Source organism: Tachyglossus aculeatus, chromosome 19 (genome assembly GCF_015852505.1).
Source record: "Tachyglossus aculeatus isolate mTacAcu1 chromosome 19, mTacAcu1.pri, whole genome shotgun sequence".
NCBI lineage: Eukaryota > Metazoa > Chordata > Mammalia > Monotremata > Tachyglossidae > Tachyglossus > Tachyglossus aculeatus.
Genome location: NC_052084.1, coordinates 25,355,295 through 25,372,364, shown reverse-complemented (window position 1 = coordinate 25,372,364; position 17,070 = coordinate 25,355,295). Strand labels below are relative to the sequence as shown.

Below are 17,070 nucleotides of genomic sequence, written 5' to 3'. Positions count from 1 at the left end.
CTGGTAGGATTGTCATCGATGGCTACCCCGTTACCAAGCAACAGATGGAAGTCTTGGAGACCAAGGGCATCATCCCGATAAAGATCTTTGAGTTACGAGTGCCGACGAAAGAGATTTTTAAACGCTCGCTGCTGCAAAAGAAAAGCGCCGCGAGGTAACTATGCGCGCCGGAAAGGGCCAAGGAGGAGTGAGGACCGGCTAATATAGAACAGGGAAAAGGAATCGGAGGTCTGCGTTCTCCTTTCGGCCCTATCACCCGATCGGTTTGGTGATTTTATGAAAGAAATGGAAAAATCTCTATTGGCAGGATATAGAAATTGAGGACCGGCTAACAGAACAGGGAAAAGGAGTCAGAGGTCTGCGTTCTCCTTTCGACCCTATCACCCAATGGTTTGGTGATTTTATGAAAGAAATAGAAATATCTCCATTGGCAGGATATAGAACTTGAGGACTGGCTAATAGAACAGGGAAAAGGAATCAGACGTCTTCGTTCTCCTTTCGGCCCTACCACCCAACGGTTTGGTGATTTTATGAAAGAAATATACATATCTCCATTGGCAGGATATAGAAATTGAGGACCGGCTAACAGAACAGGGAAAAGGAATCAGAGGTCTGCGTTCTCCTTTACGCCCTATCACCCAATCGGTTTGGTGATTTTATGAAAGAAATATAAATATCTCTATTGGCAGGATATAGAAATTGAGGACCGGCTAACAGAACAGGGAAAAGGAATCAGAGGTCTGCGTTCTCCTTTCCGCCCTATCACCCAATCGGTGTGGTGATTTTATGAAAGAAATATAAAAATCTCTATTGACGGGATATAGAAATTGAGGACCGGCTAACAGAACAGGGAAAAGGAATCAGAGGTCTGCGTTCTCCTTTCGGCCTTATCACCCAATCGGTTTGGTGATTTTATGAAAGAAATAGAAATATCTCTATTGGCAGGATATAGAAATTGAGGACCGGCTAACAGAACAGGGAAAAGGAATCAGAGGTCTGCGTTTTCCTTTCGGCCCTACCACCCAATCGGTTTGGTGATTTTATGAAATAAATATAAAAATCTCTATTGACAGGATATAGAAATTGAGGACCGGCTAACAGAACAGGGAAAAGGAATCAGAGGTCTGCGTTCTCCTTTCGGCCCTATCACCCAATGGTTTGGTGATTTTATGAAAGAAATATAGATATCTCTATTGGTAGGATATAGAAATTGAGAACCGGCTAACGGAACAGGGAGAAGGAATCAGAGGTCTGCGTTCTCCTTTCGGCCCTATCACCCAATCGGTTTGGTGATTTTATGAAATAAATATAAAAATCTCTATTGACAGGATATAGACATTGAGGACCGGCTAACAGAACAGGGAAAAGGAATCAGAGGTCTGCGTTCTCCTTTCCGCCCTATCACCCAATGGTTTGGTGATTTTATGAAAGAAATAGAAATATCTCTATTGACAGGATATAGAAATTGAGGACCGGCTAATAGAACAGGGGAAAGGAATCAGAGGTCTGTGTTCTCCTTTCGGCCCTATCACCCAATCGGTTTGGTGATTTTATTTGAGAAATATACATGTCTCCATTGGCAGAATATAGAAATTGAGGACCGGCTAACAGAACAGGGAAAAGGAATCAGAGGTCTTTGTTCTCCTTTCGGCCCTATCACCCAATCGGTTTGGTGATTTTATGAAAGAAATATACCTATCTCCATTGGCAGGATATAGAAATTGAGGACCGGCTGACAGAACAGGGAAAAGGAGTCAGAGGTCTGCGTTCTCCTTTCGGCCCTATCACCCAAATGGTTTGGTGATTTTATGAAAGAAATATAAATATCTCTATTGGCAGGATATAGAAATTGAGGACTGGCTAACAGAACAGGGAAAAGGAATCAGAGGTCTTCGTTTTCCTTTCGGCCCTACCACCCAAATGGTTTGGTGATTTTATGAAAGAAATATAAATATCTCTATATAAATATCTCTATTGGAAGAATATAGAAATTGAGGACCGGCTAACAGAACAGGGAAAAGGAATCAGAGGTCTGCGTTCTACGTTCAGCCCTATCACCCAAATGGTTTGGTGATTTTATGAAAGAAATATACATATCTCCATTGGCAGGATATAGAAATTGAGGACCGGCTAACAGAACAGGGAAAAGGAATCAGAGGTCTGCGTTCTCCTTTCAGCCCTATCACCCAATGGTTTGGTGATTTTATGAAAGAAATATAAAAATCTCTATTGGCAGGATATAGAAATTGAGGACCAGCTAATAGAACAGGGAAAAGGAATCAGGGGTCTGCGGTCTCCTTTCGGCCCTATCACCCAATCGGTTTGGTGATTTTATTTGAGAAATATACATGTCTCCATTGGCAGAATATAGAAATTGAGGACCGGCTAACAGAACAGGGAAAAGGAGAGGTCTGCGTTCTCCTTTCAGCCCTATCACCCAATGGTTTGGTGATTTTATGAAAGAAATATAAATATCTCCATTGGCAGGATATAGAAATTGAGGACCGGCTAACAGAACAGGGAAAAGGAATCAGAGGTCTGCGTTCTCCTTTTGGCCCTATCACCCAAATGGTTTGTTGATTTTATGAAAGAAATATAAATATCTCTATATAAATATCTCTATTGGAAGAATATAGAAATTGAGGACCGGCTAACAGAACAGGGAAAAGGAATCAGAGGTCTGCGTTCTCCGTTCAGCCCTATCACCCAAATGGTTTGGTGATTTTATGAAAGAAATATACATATCTCCATTGGCAGGATATAGAACTTGAGGACCGGCTAACAGAACAGGGAAAAGGAATCAGAGGTCTGCGTTCTCCTTTCGGCCCTATCACCCAAATGGTTTGGTGATTTTATGAAAGAAATATAAAAATCTCTATTGACAGGATATAGAAATTGAGGACCGGCTAACAGAACAGGGAAAAGGAATCAGAGGTCTGCGTTCTCCTTTCGGCCCTATCACCCAATGGTTTGGTGATTTTATGAAAGAAATATAAATATCTCCATTGGCGGGATATAGAAATTGAGGACCGGCTAACAGAACAGGGAAAAGGAATCAGAGTCTGCGTTCTCCTTTCCGTCCTATCACCCAAATGGTTTGGTGATTTTATGAAAGAAATATAAAAATCTCTATTGACAGGATATAGAAATTGAGGAACGGCTAACAGAACAGGGAAAAGGAATCCGAGGTCTGCGTTCTCCGTTCGGCCCTATCACCCAATGGTTTGGTGATTTTATGAAAGAAATATAAATATCTCTATTGGTAGGATATAGAAATTGAGGACCGGCTAATGGAACAGGAGAAAGGAATCAGAGGTCCGCGTTCTCCTTTCGGCCCTATCACCCAAATGGTTTGGTGATTTTATGAAAGAAATATACATATCTCTATTGGCAGGGTATAGAAATATAGATATAGATGAATGCTTGGCAGAATACGGAATTATAGGTACGTATGAATGCAGAAATATACGTGCCGGGGGGATTGCTTGGGATAAAACACGCACCCAGATCACCACTGCGTTCTAGTTTACGGCCTCCCTGTCCTATACAACCTCATTTTCCCGAACTTAAACGCCTTTCCAAACGGCGGGACGGGAGCGGGAGGAGGAGACCCATCTACCCCGGCTCCGCCGCGTGTCTGCTGTGTGACCTTGGGCAGGTCACATCACTTCTCTGAGCCTCAGTGCCCTCATCTGGAAAATGGGGATGAAAATGGGGGTGACCACCCGATCACCTTGGATTTCGTTCGTTCATTCATTCACTCGTATTTATTGAGCGCTTACTGTGTGCAGAGCACTGTACTAAGCGCTTGGGAAGGACAAGTTGGATCCCCTCCCAGCGCTTAGAACAGTGCGTGGCACATAGTAAGCGCTTAATAAATGCCATTATTATTATCATCATTATTATGATATTATAATATCATTATATTATATATTAGTATAATAAATATATTGGCATATAACAACATTATTTATTAATATATTTATTGCATTATATTAATATATAATAAGACTACATTATATATTGATATGATGTAATAAATATATCAATATATAATATCATAATATTATATTGATATATTTATGACATTATATAGTGACATGATGCAATAAATTTATCAATATATAATAGCATTATATTAACATATTTGTTGCATTATATTAATATATGATATAATACAATTAGACTGTATATTAATGCAATATAATAGATATATTAATGCATAATATTATTATATTGTGTTATTGTGTTAATAATATTATCATTATTATTAACAGTCGTTTCTCCGCCCCCACCCCCCATTTTCCCGTCAGTACCCCATTACCGCTCCACGACAGCTCCCAGATCCTGTCCGTCAAGAGCGCGAGCTATCAGAAGTCTATCCCTGCCATCAGGACGTACTATCGGGAACACCACCAGAACTGGTGCGTCATCGACGCCTCCCGCAGCAAATGGTGGATATGGAATGAAGTGTTAAAGAACGTCCAGACCGTCACTAAGCACGTCCAGTTGTACCTGGAAAGGATCCGAGCAGGTAACGGAGAAGTCGTTCCAAGGAGTCTAAAAATCTCCATTTCTTCATCTGTTTTCATTTAGAGATGAATTGGCCCAACTTACCCGGAAAGAATCCGAGCAGGTAATGGAAAAGTCGTTCCAGGGAGTCTAAAAATCCCCATTTCTTCATCTATTTTCATTTAAAGATGAATTTGCCCAAAAACTTACCCGGAAAGAATCCGAGCAGGGAACCGAAAAATCGTTCCAAGGACTCTAAAAATCTCCATTTCTTCATCTATTTTCATTTAAAGATGAATTTGCCCAGAAACGTACGAGCAGGTTCCAGAAAAATTGTTCCATGGAGTCTAAAAATCTCCATTTCTTCATCCGTTTTCATTTAAAGATGAATTTGCCCAAAAACTTACCCGGAAAGAATCCGAGCAGGTAACGGAAAAATCGTTCCCAGGAGTCTAAAAATCTCCATTTCTTCATCTATTTTCATTTAAAGATGAATTGGCCCAACTCACCCGGAAAGAATCCGAGCAGGTAATGGAAAAATCGTTCCAGGGAGTCTAAAAATCCCCATTTCTTCATCTGTTTAAAGATGAATTTGCCCAAAAACTTACCCGGAAAGGATCCGAGCAGGTAACCGAAAAATCGTTCCAAGGACTCTAAAAACCTCCATTTCTTCATCTATTTTCATTTAAAGATGAATTTGCCCAAAAACTTACGAGCAGGTTCCGGAAAAATTGTTCCATGGAGTCTAAAAATCTCCACTTCTTCATCCGTTTTCATTTAAAGATGAATTTGCCCAAAAACTTACCCGGAAAGAATCCGAGCAGGTAACGGAAAAATCGTTCCATGGAGTCTAAAAATCTCCATTTCTTCATCTATTTTCATTTAAAGATGAATTTGCCCAACTCACCCGGAAATAATCCGAGCAGGTAATGGAAAAATCGTTCCAGGGAGTCTAAAAATCCCCATTTCTTCATCTATTTTCATTTAAAGATGAATTTGCCCAAAAACTTGCCCGGAAAGAATCTGAGCAGGTAACCGAAAAATTGTTCCAAGGACTCTAAAAACCTCCATTTCTTCATCTATTTTCATTTAAAGATGAATTTGCCCCAAAACTTACGAGCAGGTTCCAGAAAAATTGTTCCATGGAGTCTAAAAATCTCCATTTCTTCATCCGTTTTCATTTGAAGATGAATTTGTCCAAAAACTTACCCGGAAAGAATCCGAGCAGGTAACGGAAAAATCGTTCCCAGGAGTCTAAAAATCTCCATTTTTTCATCTATTTTCATTTAAAGATGAATTGGCCCAACTCACCTGGAAATAATCCGAGCAGGTAATGGAAAAATCGTTCCAGGGAGTCTAAAAATCCCCATTTCTTCATCTATTTTCATTTAAAGATGAATTTGCCCAAAAACTTACCCGGAAAGAATCCGAGCAGGGAACCGAAAAATCGTTCCAAGAAGTCTAAAAGTCTCCATTTCTTCATCTATTTTCATTTAATGATGAATTTGCCCAAAAACTTACGAGCAGGTGCCGGAAAAATTGTTCCATGGAGTCTAAAAATCTCCATTTCTTCATCCGTTTTCATTTAAAGATGAATTTGCCCAAAAACTTACCGGAAAGAATCCGAGCAGGTAATGGAAAAATCGTTCCCAGGAGTCTAAAAATCTCCATTTCTTCATCTATTTTCATTTAAAGATGAATTTGCCCAAAAACTTACCCAGAAAGAATCCAAGCAGGGAATGGAAAAATCGTTCCAGGGAGTCTAAAAATCCCCATTTCTTCATCTATTTTCATTTAAAGATGAATTTACACAAAAACTTAACTGGAAAGAATCCGAGCAGGGAACGGAAAAATCGTTCCAAGGAGTCTAAAAGTCTCCATTTCTTCATCTATTTTCATTTAACGATGAATTTGCCCAAAAACTTACGAGCAGGTTCCGGAAAAATTGTTCCATGGAGTCTAAAAATCTCCATTTCTTCATCCGTTTTCATTTAAAGATGAATTTGCCCAAAAACTTACCCGGAAAGAATCCGAGCAGGTAATGGAAAAATCGTTCCCAGGAGTCTAAAAATCTCCATTTCTTTATCTATTTTCATTTAAAGATGAATTTGCCCAAAAACGTACCTAGAAAGAACCCAAGCAGGGAACGGAAAAATCGTTCCAAGGAGTCTAAAAAATCTCCATTTCTTCATCTATTTTCATTTAAAGATGAATTTGCCCAAAAACTTACCTGGAAAGAATCCGAGCAGGTAACGGAAAAATCGTTCCAAGGAGTCTAAAAGTCTCCATTTCTTCATCTATTTTCATTTAAAGATGAATTGGCCCGAAAACCTTTCCGCTGATGTCAGATTGCGGAATAGAATGCTTATTGAGGAGCAGCGTGGCTCACTGGAAAGAGCCCGGGCTTTGGAGGCAGAGGTCGTGGGTTCAAATCCCGACTCCGCCGACTGTCAGCTGGGTGACTTTGGGCGAGTCGCTTTGCTTCTCCGGGCCTCGGTTCCCTCACCTGGAAAATGGGGATGAAGACTGGGAGCCCCCCGGGGGACAACACGATCGCCTTGTCACCTCCCCAGCGCTTAGAACGGTGCTTGGCACATAGTAAGCGCTTAATAAATGCCATTATTATTATTATTATTATTATTCTCTGGGCCTCAGTGACCTCACCTGGAAAATGGGGATGAAGACTGGGAGCCCCCCGGGGGACAACACGATCGCCTTGTCACCTCCCCAGCGCTTAGAACGGTGCTTGGCACATAGTAAGCGCTTAATAAATGCCATCATCATCATTATTATTATTATTCTCTGGGCCTCAGTGACCTCACCTGGAAAACGGGGATGAAGACCGGGAGCCCGCCATGGGACGGCCCGATCGCCTTGTCACCTCCCCGGCGCTTAGAACGGTGCTTGGCACATAGTAAGCGCTCCATAAACGCCATTATTATTACGATGATGACGATGCGGAAGAAACGTTTAGACGGAATGCCGGAAAAGCGGAAATAGAAAATTGGGAGCTTTGAAAAAATAGCCTTCAAATGGTACAGGCATTCATTCATTCATTCAGTCGTACTTATTGAGCGCTTACCAAAGTCCGTGGGCTTTGGTTTTCCGTCGACGGAAGACGTTACCGTTACTGAATATCTCCCTGCGAGGCAACTGAGACGCTCGGCACGTAGTAAGCGCTTGGCAAATACCGTCATCATTATTATTATTGTCGTTGTAAATGAATATTCTCAAGAATGCGAGTTACTCTCTGTATCCCCAGCGCGCGACGGTGGATCCGTTTTTGAAAAAGCGGGTTTCGTCTACGTTTAGAAGGCGGCGGCCCCCCGAAAATCGTAGTAACGGCGATTTCTTCCGTCCGTACCAGGGCGAGCGGCCGGTATCGACAAGCTGTGCGTCGCCCCTCACGAGCTGCTCTCTCGGCTGGGGGAATTCGCCCAGTATTGCCCCGTCAACTTGGCGGAGAAGGGGGAGCTCGTCGACTGCTCCGTGAGCCCCTCGCTGGAGTTTGCGGCCGAGTTCAGGGGCCACTACTACAGAATGGCTTCGCGGGACGACTTGGACGTAAGCGGGCCCCCTCGCCGGCCGGTGGGAAGTACCTCGGTGACGGGAAGCGGCCCCAAAATGGAGGCGTGCGGGGGCCTTTCCCAAATTGCCCATTTCCCCAATCCCGCCGGGTGACTTTGGGCAAGTTACCTGACTTCTCTAGGCCTCAGTTCCCTCACCTGTAAAATGCGGATTAAGTCTGTGAGCCCCACAGGAGACAACCTGATCACCTGGTATCCTCCCCAGCGCTTAGAACGGTGCTTTGCACATAGTAAGCGCTTAACAGATACCATCATTTATTTATTTTATTTTTAATCAATACCATCGCTATTAAAGGCCCACCTCCCTCTTCCCCACTGCCAAACCCGGTCGCCAGACGGGGCGACTGCGTGATGGAAACTGTGAAGACAGTCGATCAAAAGCGGATGTAGAGAAGCAGCGTGGCTCAGTGGAAAGAGCCCGGGCTTCGGAGTCCGAGGTCACGGGTTCAAATCCCGGCTCCGCCTACTGTCGGCTGGGTGACTTGAGACGAGTCGCTTCGCTTCTCTGGGCCTCGGTTCCCTCATCTGGAATATGGGGATGGAGAGTGGGAGCCCCCCGTGGGCCGACCCGATCGCCTTGTCACCTCCCCGGCGCTTAGCACGGCGCTCTGCACATAATAAGCGCTTAACAAATGCCACCGTATTACACTAAATAAGTTGCGGCCCTCACCTTCATATGCTTCTCAAGACCAGAGACCATCTTGGGACTTCATTCAATCGTATTTATTGAGCGCCTACTGTGTGCAGAGCACCGTACGCTCCGCAGAGCGACTTCTCCGGCCGCTCCGGTCGCTCTCCCAAGGCCTCATTTAGGGGTCGCATACGGCAACCCCGCATTGAGAAGCAGCGTGGCTCAGTGGAAAGAGCCCGGGCTTTGGAGTTAGAGGTCATGGGTTCGAATCCCGGCTCCGCCACATGTCTGCTGTGTGACCTTGGGCAAGTCACTTAGCTTCTCTGAGCCTCAGTTACCTCATCTGTAAAATGGGGATTAAGACTGTGAACCCCACATGGGACAACCAGATCACTTTGTATCCCCCCCCAGCGCTTAGAACAGTGCTTTGCACATAGTAAGCGCTTAACAAATGCCAACATTATTATTATTATTATTATTATTATTATTATTATTATTATTATTAAGAGGTAGCAGTGGCATTGATCGTACTCTCCCGAGCATTCAGTTCAGTGCTCGGAACACCGCAAGTGCTCAGAAAATACGATGGACTGACGGAGCATTCGCCGGGACTTTAAAAGTGAACGTCAGCCACTCGAGATTCCGTTTCTCCCAGACGAGAATCAGACGCCTCTACATTTATTTTTTAAACCGAATGAACGACTTCAGCGCCCTCGACAAGAAGGTCTCCTTTCTGGTTAAATAGTAACGGTTTGGGACAAATGAACGATTTTAGCACCCTTGACAAGAAGGTCTCCTTTCTAAGTATTCCCGGTTTGGGACAAATGAACGATTTTACGCACCCTTGACAAGAAGTTCTCCTTTCTGGTTAAATAGTAATGATTTGGGACAAATGAACAATTTTAGCACCCTCGACAAGAAGGTTTCCTTTCTGGTTAAATAGTAACTGTTTGGGACAAATGAACGATTTTAGCGCCCTCGACAAGAAGGTCTCTTTTCTGGTTAAATAGTAGCGATTTGGGACAAATGAACAATTTTAGCGCCCTCGACAAGAAGGTTTCCTTTCTGGTTAAATAGTAACGGTTTGGGACAAATGAACGATTTTAGCGCCCTCGACAAGAAGGTCTCCTTTCTGGTTAAATAGTAACGGTTTGGGACAAATGAACGATTTTAGCGCCCTCAACAAGAAGGTCTCTTTTCTGTTTAAGTAGTCCCGGTTTGGGATAAATGAACGATTTTAAGCGCCCTCGACAAGAAGGTTTCCTTTCTGGTTAAATAGTAACAGTTTGGGACAAATGAATGATTTTAGCGCCCTCGACAAGAAGGTCTCCTTTCTGGTTAAACAGTCCCGGTTTGGGACAAATGAACGGTTTTAGCGCCCTTGACAAGAAGGTCTCCTTTCTAAGTAGTCCCGGCTTGGGACAGATGAACGATTTTAAGCGCCCTCGACAAGAAGGTCTCCTTTCTGGTTAAATAGTAATGGTTTGGGACAAATGAACGATTTTAGCGCCCTCGACGAGAAGGTCTCCTTTCTGGTTAAATAGTAACGATTTGGGACAAATGAACGATTTTAGCGCCCTCGACAAGGAGGTCTCCTTTCTAAGTAGTCCCGGTTTGGGACAAATGAATGATTTTAAGCGCCCTTGACAAGAAGGTCTCCTTTCTGGTTAAATAGTCCCAGTTTGGGACAAATGAACAATTTTAGCGCCCTCGACAAGAAGGTCCTCCTTTCTGTCCTGGTTTGGGACTGATCTGGTGCAAATAAGTCTCCATTGGAAGGGGAAGGGATTTTTCTCCCGGGCTCAGACCGATGGCAGGAAAATCTAGGTGTCACATATTATCTTAACAATAATAATAATGGCATTTATTAAGCGTTTACTATGTGCCAAGCACTGTTCTAAGCACTAGGGAGTATACAAGTTAATCAGGTTTTCCCATGTGGGGCTGAGTCTTCATCCCCATTTTCCAGAACTGAGGCCCAGAGAAGTGAAGTGACTTGCCCAAAGTCACCCAGCTGACAAGTGGTCACCCAGCTGACGAGTGGCGGAGCCGGGATTTGAACCCACGACCTCTGACTCCAAAGCCCGGGCTCTTCCCACTGAGCCACGCTGCTTTCTGTCCCGGTTCGGGACTGATCTGGTGCAAATAAGTCTCCTTCCATTTTTCTCCCGGGCTCAGACCGATCGTAGGAAAATCTAGGTGTCATGTTATCTTAATAATAATAATAATAATAATAATAATGGCATTTATTAAGTGCTTACTATGTTCCAAGCACCGTTCTAAGCGCTGGGGAGGATACAAGGTCATCAGGTTGTCCCACGTGGGGCTCACAGTCTTCATCCCCGTTTTCCAGATGAGGTCACCGAGGCCCGGAGAAGTGAAGCGACTCGCCCAAAGTCACCCAGCTGGCAAGCGGCGGGGCCGGGATTTGAACCCGCGACCTCGGACTCCAAAGCCCGGGCTCTTCCCCCTGAGCCACGCCGCTTTCTGTCCCGGTTCGGGACCGATCCGGTGCAAATAAGCCAGAAGGGATTTTTCTCCCGGCCTCAGCCCGACCGCAGGGAAATCGAGCTTCAGTCGGTCGTATTTATTGAGCGCTTCCTGTGTGCGGAGCGCTGGACTGAGCGCTTGGGAAGGGCAAGTTGTCACCTGTTGTCTTATGGTCCGAATCACCGCTGTAATTTTCCTTGCCACAGAGGTTTTTGAAGAGTCCGGAGTCGTACGTGCCTCCTTTGGCGCCGCATGCTCTCCCTCCTCCAGAGATGCTCCCGAAGAGGCTGACCGTGGCCCAGGTGAAGGCGACGTTCCCTCAAAATGCCGAAATGCAGGCCTACTGTCCCGTCACCTACCTGGACGGGAAACAGAGGTACCGCGGCGAGGCTTAATTATAATAATAATAATAATAATAATAATAATAATAATAATAATAATAATAATAACGATAGCGCTTACTGTGTGCCAAGCACCGTTCTAAGCGCCGGGGAGGTGACGAGGCGATCCGGTCCTCCCCCGGGGGGGGCTCCCGGTCTTCATCCCCATTTTCCAGGGGAGGGAACCGAGGCCCAGAGAAGGGAAGCGACTCGCCCGAAGTCACACGGCCGCGGGACTGGAACCCGCGACCTCGGACTCCAGAGCCGGGGCTCTCGCCACCGAGCCCCGCGCCGCTCCTCGAATCCCGGCTCCGCCACGTGTCCGCCGTGTGACCCTGGGCGAGTCACCTGTATATATGTATATACCTGTACATATGTTTATACATATTTATTTCTCTATTTATTTTACTTGTACATATCTATTCTATTGATTTTATTTTGTTAGTATGTTTGGTTTTGTTGTCTGTCTCCCCCTTCTAGACCGTGAGCCCGCTGTCGGGTAGGGACCGTCTCTAGATGTTGCCAACTTGGACTTCCCAAGCGCTTAGTACAGCGCTCTGCACACAGTAAGCGCTCAATAAATACGATTGATTGAGTCACTTGGCTTCTCTGGGCCTCAGTTTCCTCATCTGGAAAATGAGGATTAAGACTGTGAGCCCTCTGTGGGACAGGGACTGTGTCCAACTTGATTATCTTGTCTCTACCCCAGTTCCTGGCAGATAGAGAAGCAGCGTGGCTCAGTGGAAAGAGCCCGGGCTTTGGAGTCAGAGGTCAGGGGTTCGAATCCCGGCTCCGCCACATGTCTGCTGTGTGACCTTGGGCAAGTCACTTCACTTCTCTGGGCCTCAGTTCCCTCATCTGTAAAATGGGGATTAAGACTGGGAGCCCCCCGAGGGACCACCTGATCCCCTTGTAACCTCCCCGGTGCTTAGAACAGTGCTTGGCACATAGTAAGTGCTTAATAAAGGCCATCATCATTATTATTATTATAGAAAGCCCTTAAAAATACAATTATCATTGTTACTTAATAATGATAATAATAATAATAATGATGGCATTTATTAAGCGCTTACTATGTGCCAAGCGCTGGAGAGGTTCCAAGGTGATCAGGTGGTCCCACGGGGGGCTCCCAGTCTTCATCCCCATTTTCCAGGTGACGGAACTGAGGCCCCGAGAAGAATAATAATAATGATGGTATTTATTAAGCGCTTACTCTGTGCGAGGTGACAGGGTGATCAGGTCGTCCCACGGGGGGCTCACGGCCTTCATCCCCATTTTCCAGATGAGGGAACTGAGGCCCGGAGAAGTGAAGCGACTTGCCCCAAGTCCCCCCAGCTGACGCGTGGAGGAGGCGGGATTCGAACCCCTGACCTCGGACTCCAAAGCCCGGGCTCTTTCCACTGAGCCACGCTGCTCCTCTGTATTAATAACGTTGGTATTTGTTAAGCGCTTCCTGTGTGCCGAGCCCCGTTCTAAGCGCTGAATTATTCCATTATCACATGTTAGTCTTAACAGATTAGTCTTCGAATTATTATTTCGTACTCTCCCATATTTTATTATATATTAGTCTTAATCAATCAATCAATCCTATTTATTGAGCGCTTACTGTGTGCAGAGCACTGTACTAAGCGCTTGGGAAGTCCAAGTTGGCAACATATAGAGACAGTCCCTACCCGACAGTGGGCTCACAGTCTAAAAGGGGGAGACAGAGAACAAAACCAAACATATTAACGAAATAAAATCAATAGAATAGATATGTACAAGTAAAATAGAGTAATAAATATGTACAAACATATATACATATATACAGTATGTATATATATACTTAAGTATAAGTATATATATACTTAACAGATTAGTCTTCATATTATTCTATCGTACTCTCCCAAGCGCTTGGCGTGGCGCTCTGTGCTCAATAAATACGATCGACAGACTGACTCTCCCCTTTCTATTCATCGTATTTATTGAGCGCCTACCATGTGCCGAGCACCGTACTGAGCGCTTGGGAATAATAATAATAATAATAATAATAATAATAATAATGAGAATAATAATAATAATGAGAATAATAATAATAATAATAATAATAATAGCATTTATTAAGCACTTACTATGTGCAAAGCACTGTTCTCAGCGCCGGGGAAGTGACCAGGTGATCAGGTGGTCCCACGGGGGGCTCCCAGTCTTAAGGACAGTTCAGCGATGGAGTGAGACGATCCCTGGCCACAATGGGCTCACGGCCTAGAAATGATAATGCTGAGGGTATCTGGTAAGCGCTCACTATGCGCCAAGCGCTGTTCTAAGCACCATCTAGTCTCGTTCCTCTCCCTCCACGATCCGGCCAGCGGACTTCGCTCTCCTAACACCCTCCTCGTGACCGGGCCTTGACTCATTCCCTGTTCATCCCGAGCGCTCAGTACAGTGCCCTGCACACAGTGAGCGCTCAATAAATACGACTGAACGAATGAATGACTTGTCCTGCCCCTCGAACGTCCACCGCCTTCAAAGGCCCGTCGAGATCACCTCCTCCGTCTCCTAGTAATCGATCGCTTCTCTTATGCGTAATTCATTTTCACGTCTCAAAGTTCCTTGGGAGCGGGGCTTGAGTCGACTAGTATCGTAGTCTACTCTCCGAAGCGTTTAGCGCAGCGCTCATTCATTCATTCATTCAATCGTATTTATTGGTTGAGTGCTCATTCATTCATTTATTCATTCATTTATTATTCATAAATAATTCATTATTTCATTTCATTAATTCATTATTCATTCATTCATTTATTGAGCACTCAGTCATTCATTCATTCAATCGTATTGATTGAGTGCTCATTCATTCATTTACTCATTCATTTAGTATAAATAATTCATTATTTCAACAATTCATTCATTCATTTATTGAGCGCTCAGTCATTCATTCATTCAATCGTATTGATTGAGTGCTCATTCATTCATTTACTCATTCATTTATTATTCATAAATAATTCATTATTTCATTAATTCATCATTCATTCATTCAATCGTATTGATTGAGTGCTCATTCATTCATTTATTCATTCATTTATTATTCATAAATAATTCATTATTTCATTAATTCATTATTCATTCATTCATTTATTGAGCGCTCATTCATTCATTCATTCAATCGTATTGATTGAGTGCTCATTCATTCGTTTACTCATTCATTTAGTATTCATAAATAATTCATTATTTCAATAATCCATTATTCATTCATTCATTCATTCATTGAGCGCTCAGTCATTCATTCACTCAAGATTGAGTGCTCATTCATTCATTTACTCATTCATTTAGTATTCATAAATAATTCATTATTTCATTAATTCATTATTCATTCATTCATTCAATCGTATTGATTGAGTGCTCATTCATTCGTTTACTCATTCATTTAGCATTCATAAATAATTCATTATTTCAATAATCCATTATTCATTCATTCATTCATTGAGCGCTCATTCATTCATTCATTCAATCGTATTGATTGAGTGCTCATTCATTTACTCATTCATTTATTATTCCTAAATAATTCATTATTTCAACAATTCATTATTCATTCATTCATTTATTGAGCGCTCAGTCATTCATTCATTCAATCGTATTGATTGAGTGCTCATTCATTCATTTGCTCATTCATTTATTATTCCTAAATAATTCATTATTTCATTAATTCATTATTCATTCATTCAGTCATTGAGCGCTCATTCATCCATTCCTTCAATCGTATTGATTGAGTGCTCATGCATTCATTTACTCATTCATTTATTATTCATAAATAATTCATTATTTCATGAATTCATTATTCATTCATTCATTTATTGAGCGCTCATTCATCCATTCCTTCAGTCGGATTGACTGAGTGCTCATTCATTCATTTATTAGTCATAAATAATTCATTATTTCAATTATTCATTCATTCACTCGTTGAGCGCTCATTCATTCATTCATCCAATGGTATTTATTGAGCGCTTACTGTGTGCCGAGCGCCGGACTTAAGCGCTCGGAAGGTGGATCGATGGGTCGGGAGCAAAAACCCTTGCTTCTCTGGGATCAAGCGACGCGGAACCGGCGACCTCGTCGCCTGTCGGTCCCAAGAGGCCGGAGGGAAGTCGAGAGGCGTGAAGTAAAATCCTTTTTCAGTCATCACCAGGGAGTGCGGGGTGGGATGATCTTCCCGTCTTTCTTCCCGTCTTTCCGTCTCCCCGTGCGGCTGGGCCCCAGCGGAGCGGCCTCCAAATTCGAGCTAGATTTCGCCTTGGCTGGTCGCTCCGACCTGGGTTTTCCTCTCTTCCTTCCCGGCAGATACGAGGCCCTGGTGCTCGGCAGCGTTGAGTACGCCGTCGAGTACCAAAAACACATCTACGTCTGTGAGAGCGAAGAGAAGCTCCAGAGATTTCTGAGGTAAAAACAGCAAACGGGCGTCGCGACTCCGAACCGATTGGAAATATCCCGTTCGGAGGGTGAGACGTTCCGTCTTTCTAGGTTGCCGAAGAAGTACTGCGATCAGGAGCTGCCACATAAACTCCCTCCAATAAAGGAGCCGCTGTTACTGCGCAGCCTGCCTTTACCGGGATACCTGGAGCAGGTATCCGAGATTTCCCGAGATTTCCCGAGATTTCCCGAGATTTCCCCTCTGCTCTGCCCCGCTCCCTCTCTAGACCTTGGGCAGGTTTACTTCTTTTCTCTCCTCTGTCCCCCCCCCGCCCTCTTTTTCTTTCTTTCCTCCCTTCCTTCTTTCCTTTCCTTCTTTTCTTCCTTCCTCTGTTCCTTCCTTCTCTTTTCTTTCTTTCCTTTCCTTTTCTTCCTTCCTGTTTCCTTTATTTCTTTTCTTTTTCTTTCCTTTTCTTCCTCTTTGTTTCCTTTCTCTTTCTGCTTTCTTTCGTTTCCTTCTGTCCTTCCTTCCCTTTTCTTTCTTTCTTCTTTTATTTCCTTTTCTTCCTTCCTGTTTCCTTTCTCTTTCTTTCCTTTCTCTTTTTCTTTCCTTTCTTTCTTTTTTTCTTTTCTCTTTCCTGTCCTTTTTTCCTTTCTCTCTTTTCTTTCTTTCCTTTTCTTCCTTTCCTTCTTTCCTTTCTCTCTTTCTCTTTCTTTCCTCCTTTATCTTTCCTTTCCTTTTCTTCCTTTCTACCTTTTTCTTTTTCTTTCCTTTTTCTTTCCTTTCCCTTTTTTCCTTTCCTTCTTTCCTTCTTTTCTCTTTCCTTTTCTTCCTTCCTTCTTTCCTTTCCTTCTTTTCTTCCTTCCTGTTCCTTCTCTTTTCTTTCTTTCCTTTTCTTCCTTCCTGTTTCCTTTATTTCTCTTCTTTTTCTTTCCTTTTCTTCCTCTTTCTTTCCTTTCCTTCTTTCCTTCCTTCCCTTTTCTTTTATTTCCTTTTCTTCCTTCCTGTTTCCCTTCTTTCTTTCTTTCTTTTCTTTCTTTCTTTCCTTTCTTTCTTTTTTCTTTTCTCTTCCCTGTCCTTTTTTCCTTT

The 17,070-nt window shown here is 43.4% G+C and overlaps 1 protein-coding gene across 1 annotated transcript in view; it reads left to right on the top strand.

The window, feature by feature from the left end:
* The window catches only part of AK9 (adenylate kinase 9), a 194,364-nt gene that overhangs the window by 157,493 nt on the left and 19,801 nt on the right, over positions 1–17,070 (top strand). The window contains exons 31-36 of the mRNA XM_038761300.1: positions 8–154; positions 4,314–4,534; positions 7,880–8,076; positions 11,427–11,596; positions 15,912–16,010; positions 16,092–16,194. Coding sequence (XP_038617228.1) covers positions 8–154; positions 4,314–4,534; positions 7,880–8,076; positions 11,427–11,596; positions 15,912–16,010; positions 16,092–16,194 — 937 coding nt within the window. The remainder of the gene's footprint in view (positions 1–7; positions 155–4,313; positions 4,535–7,879; positions 8,077–11,426; positions 11,597–15,911; positions 16,011–16,091; positions 16,195–17,070) is intronic.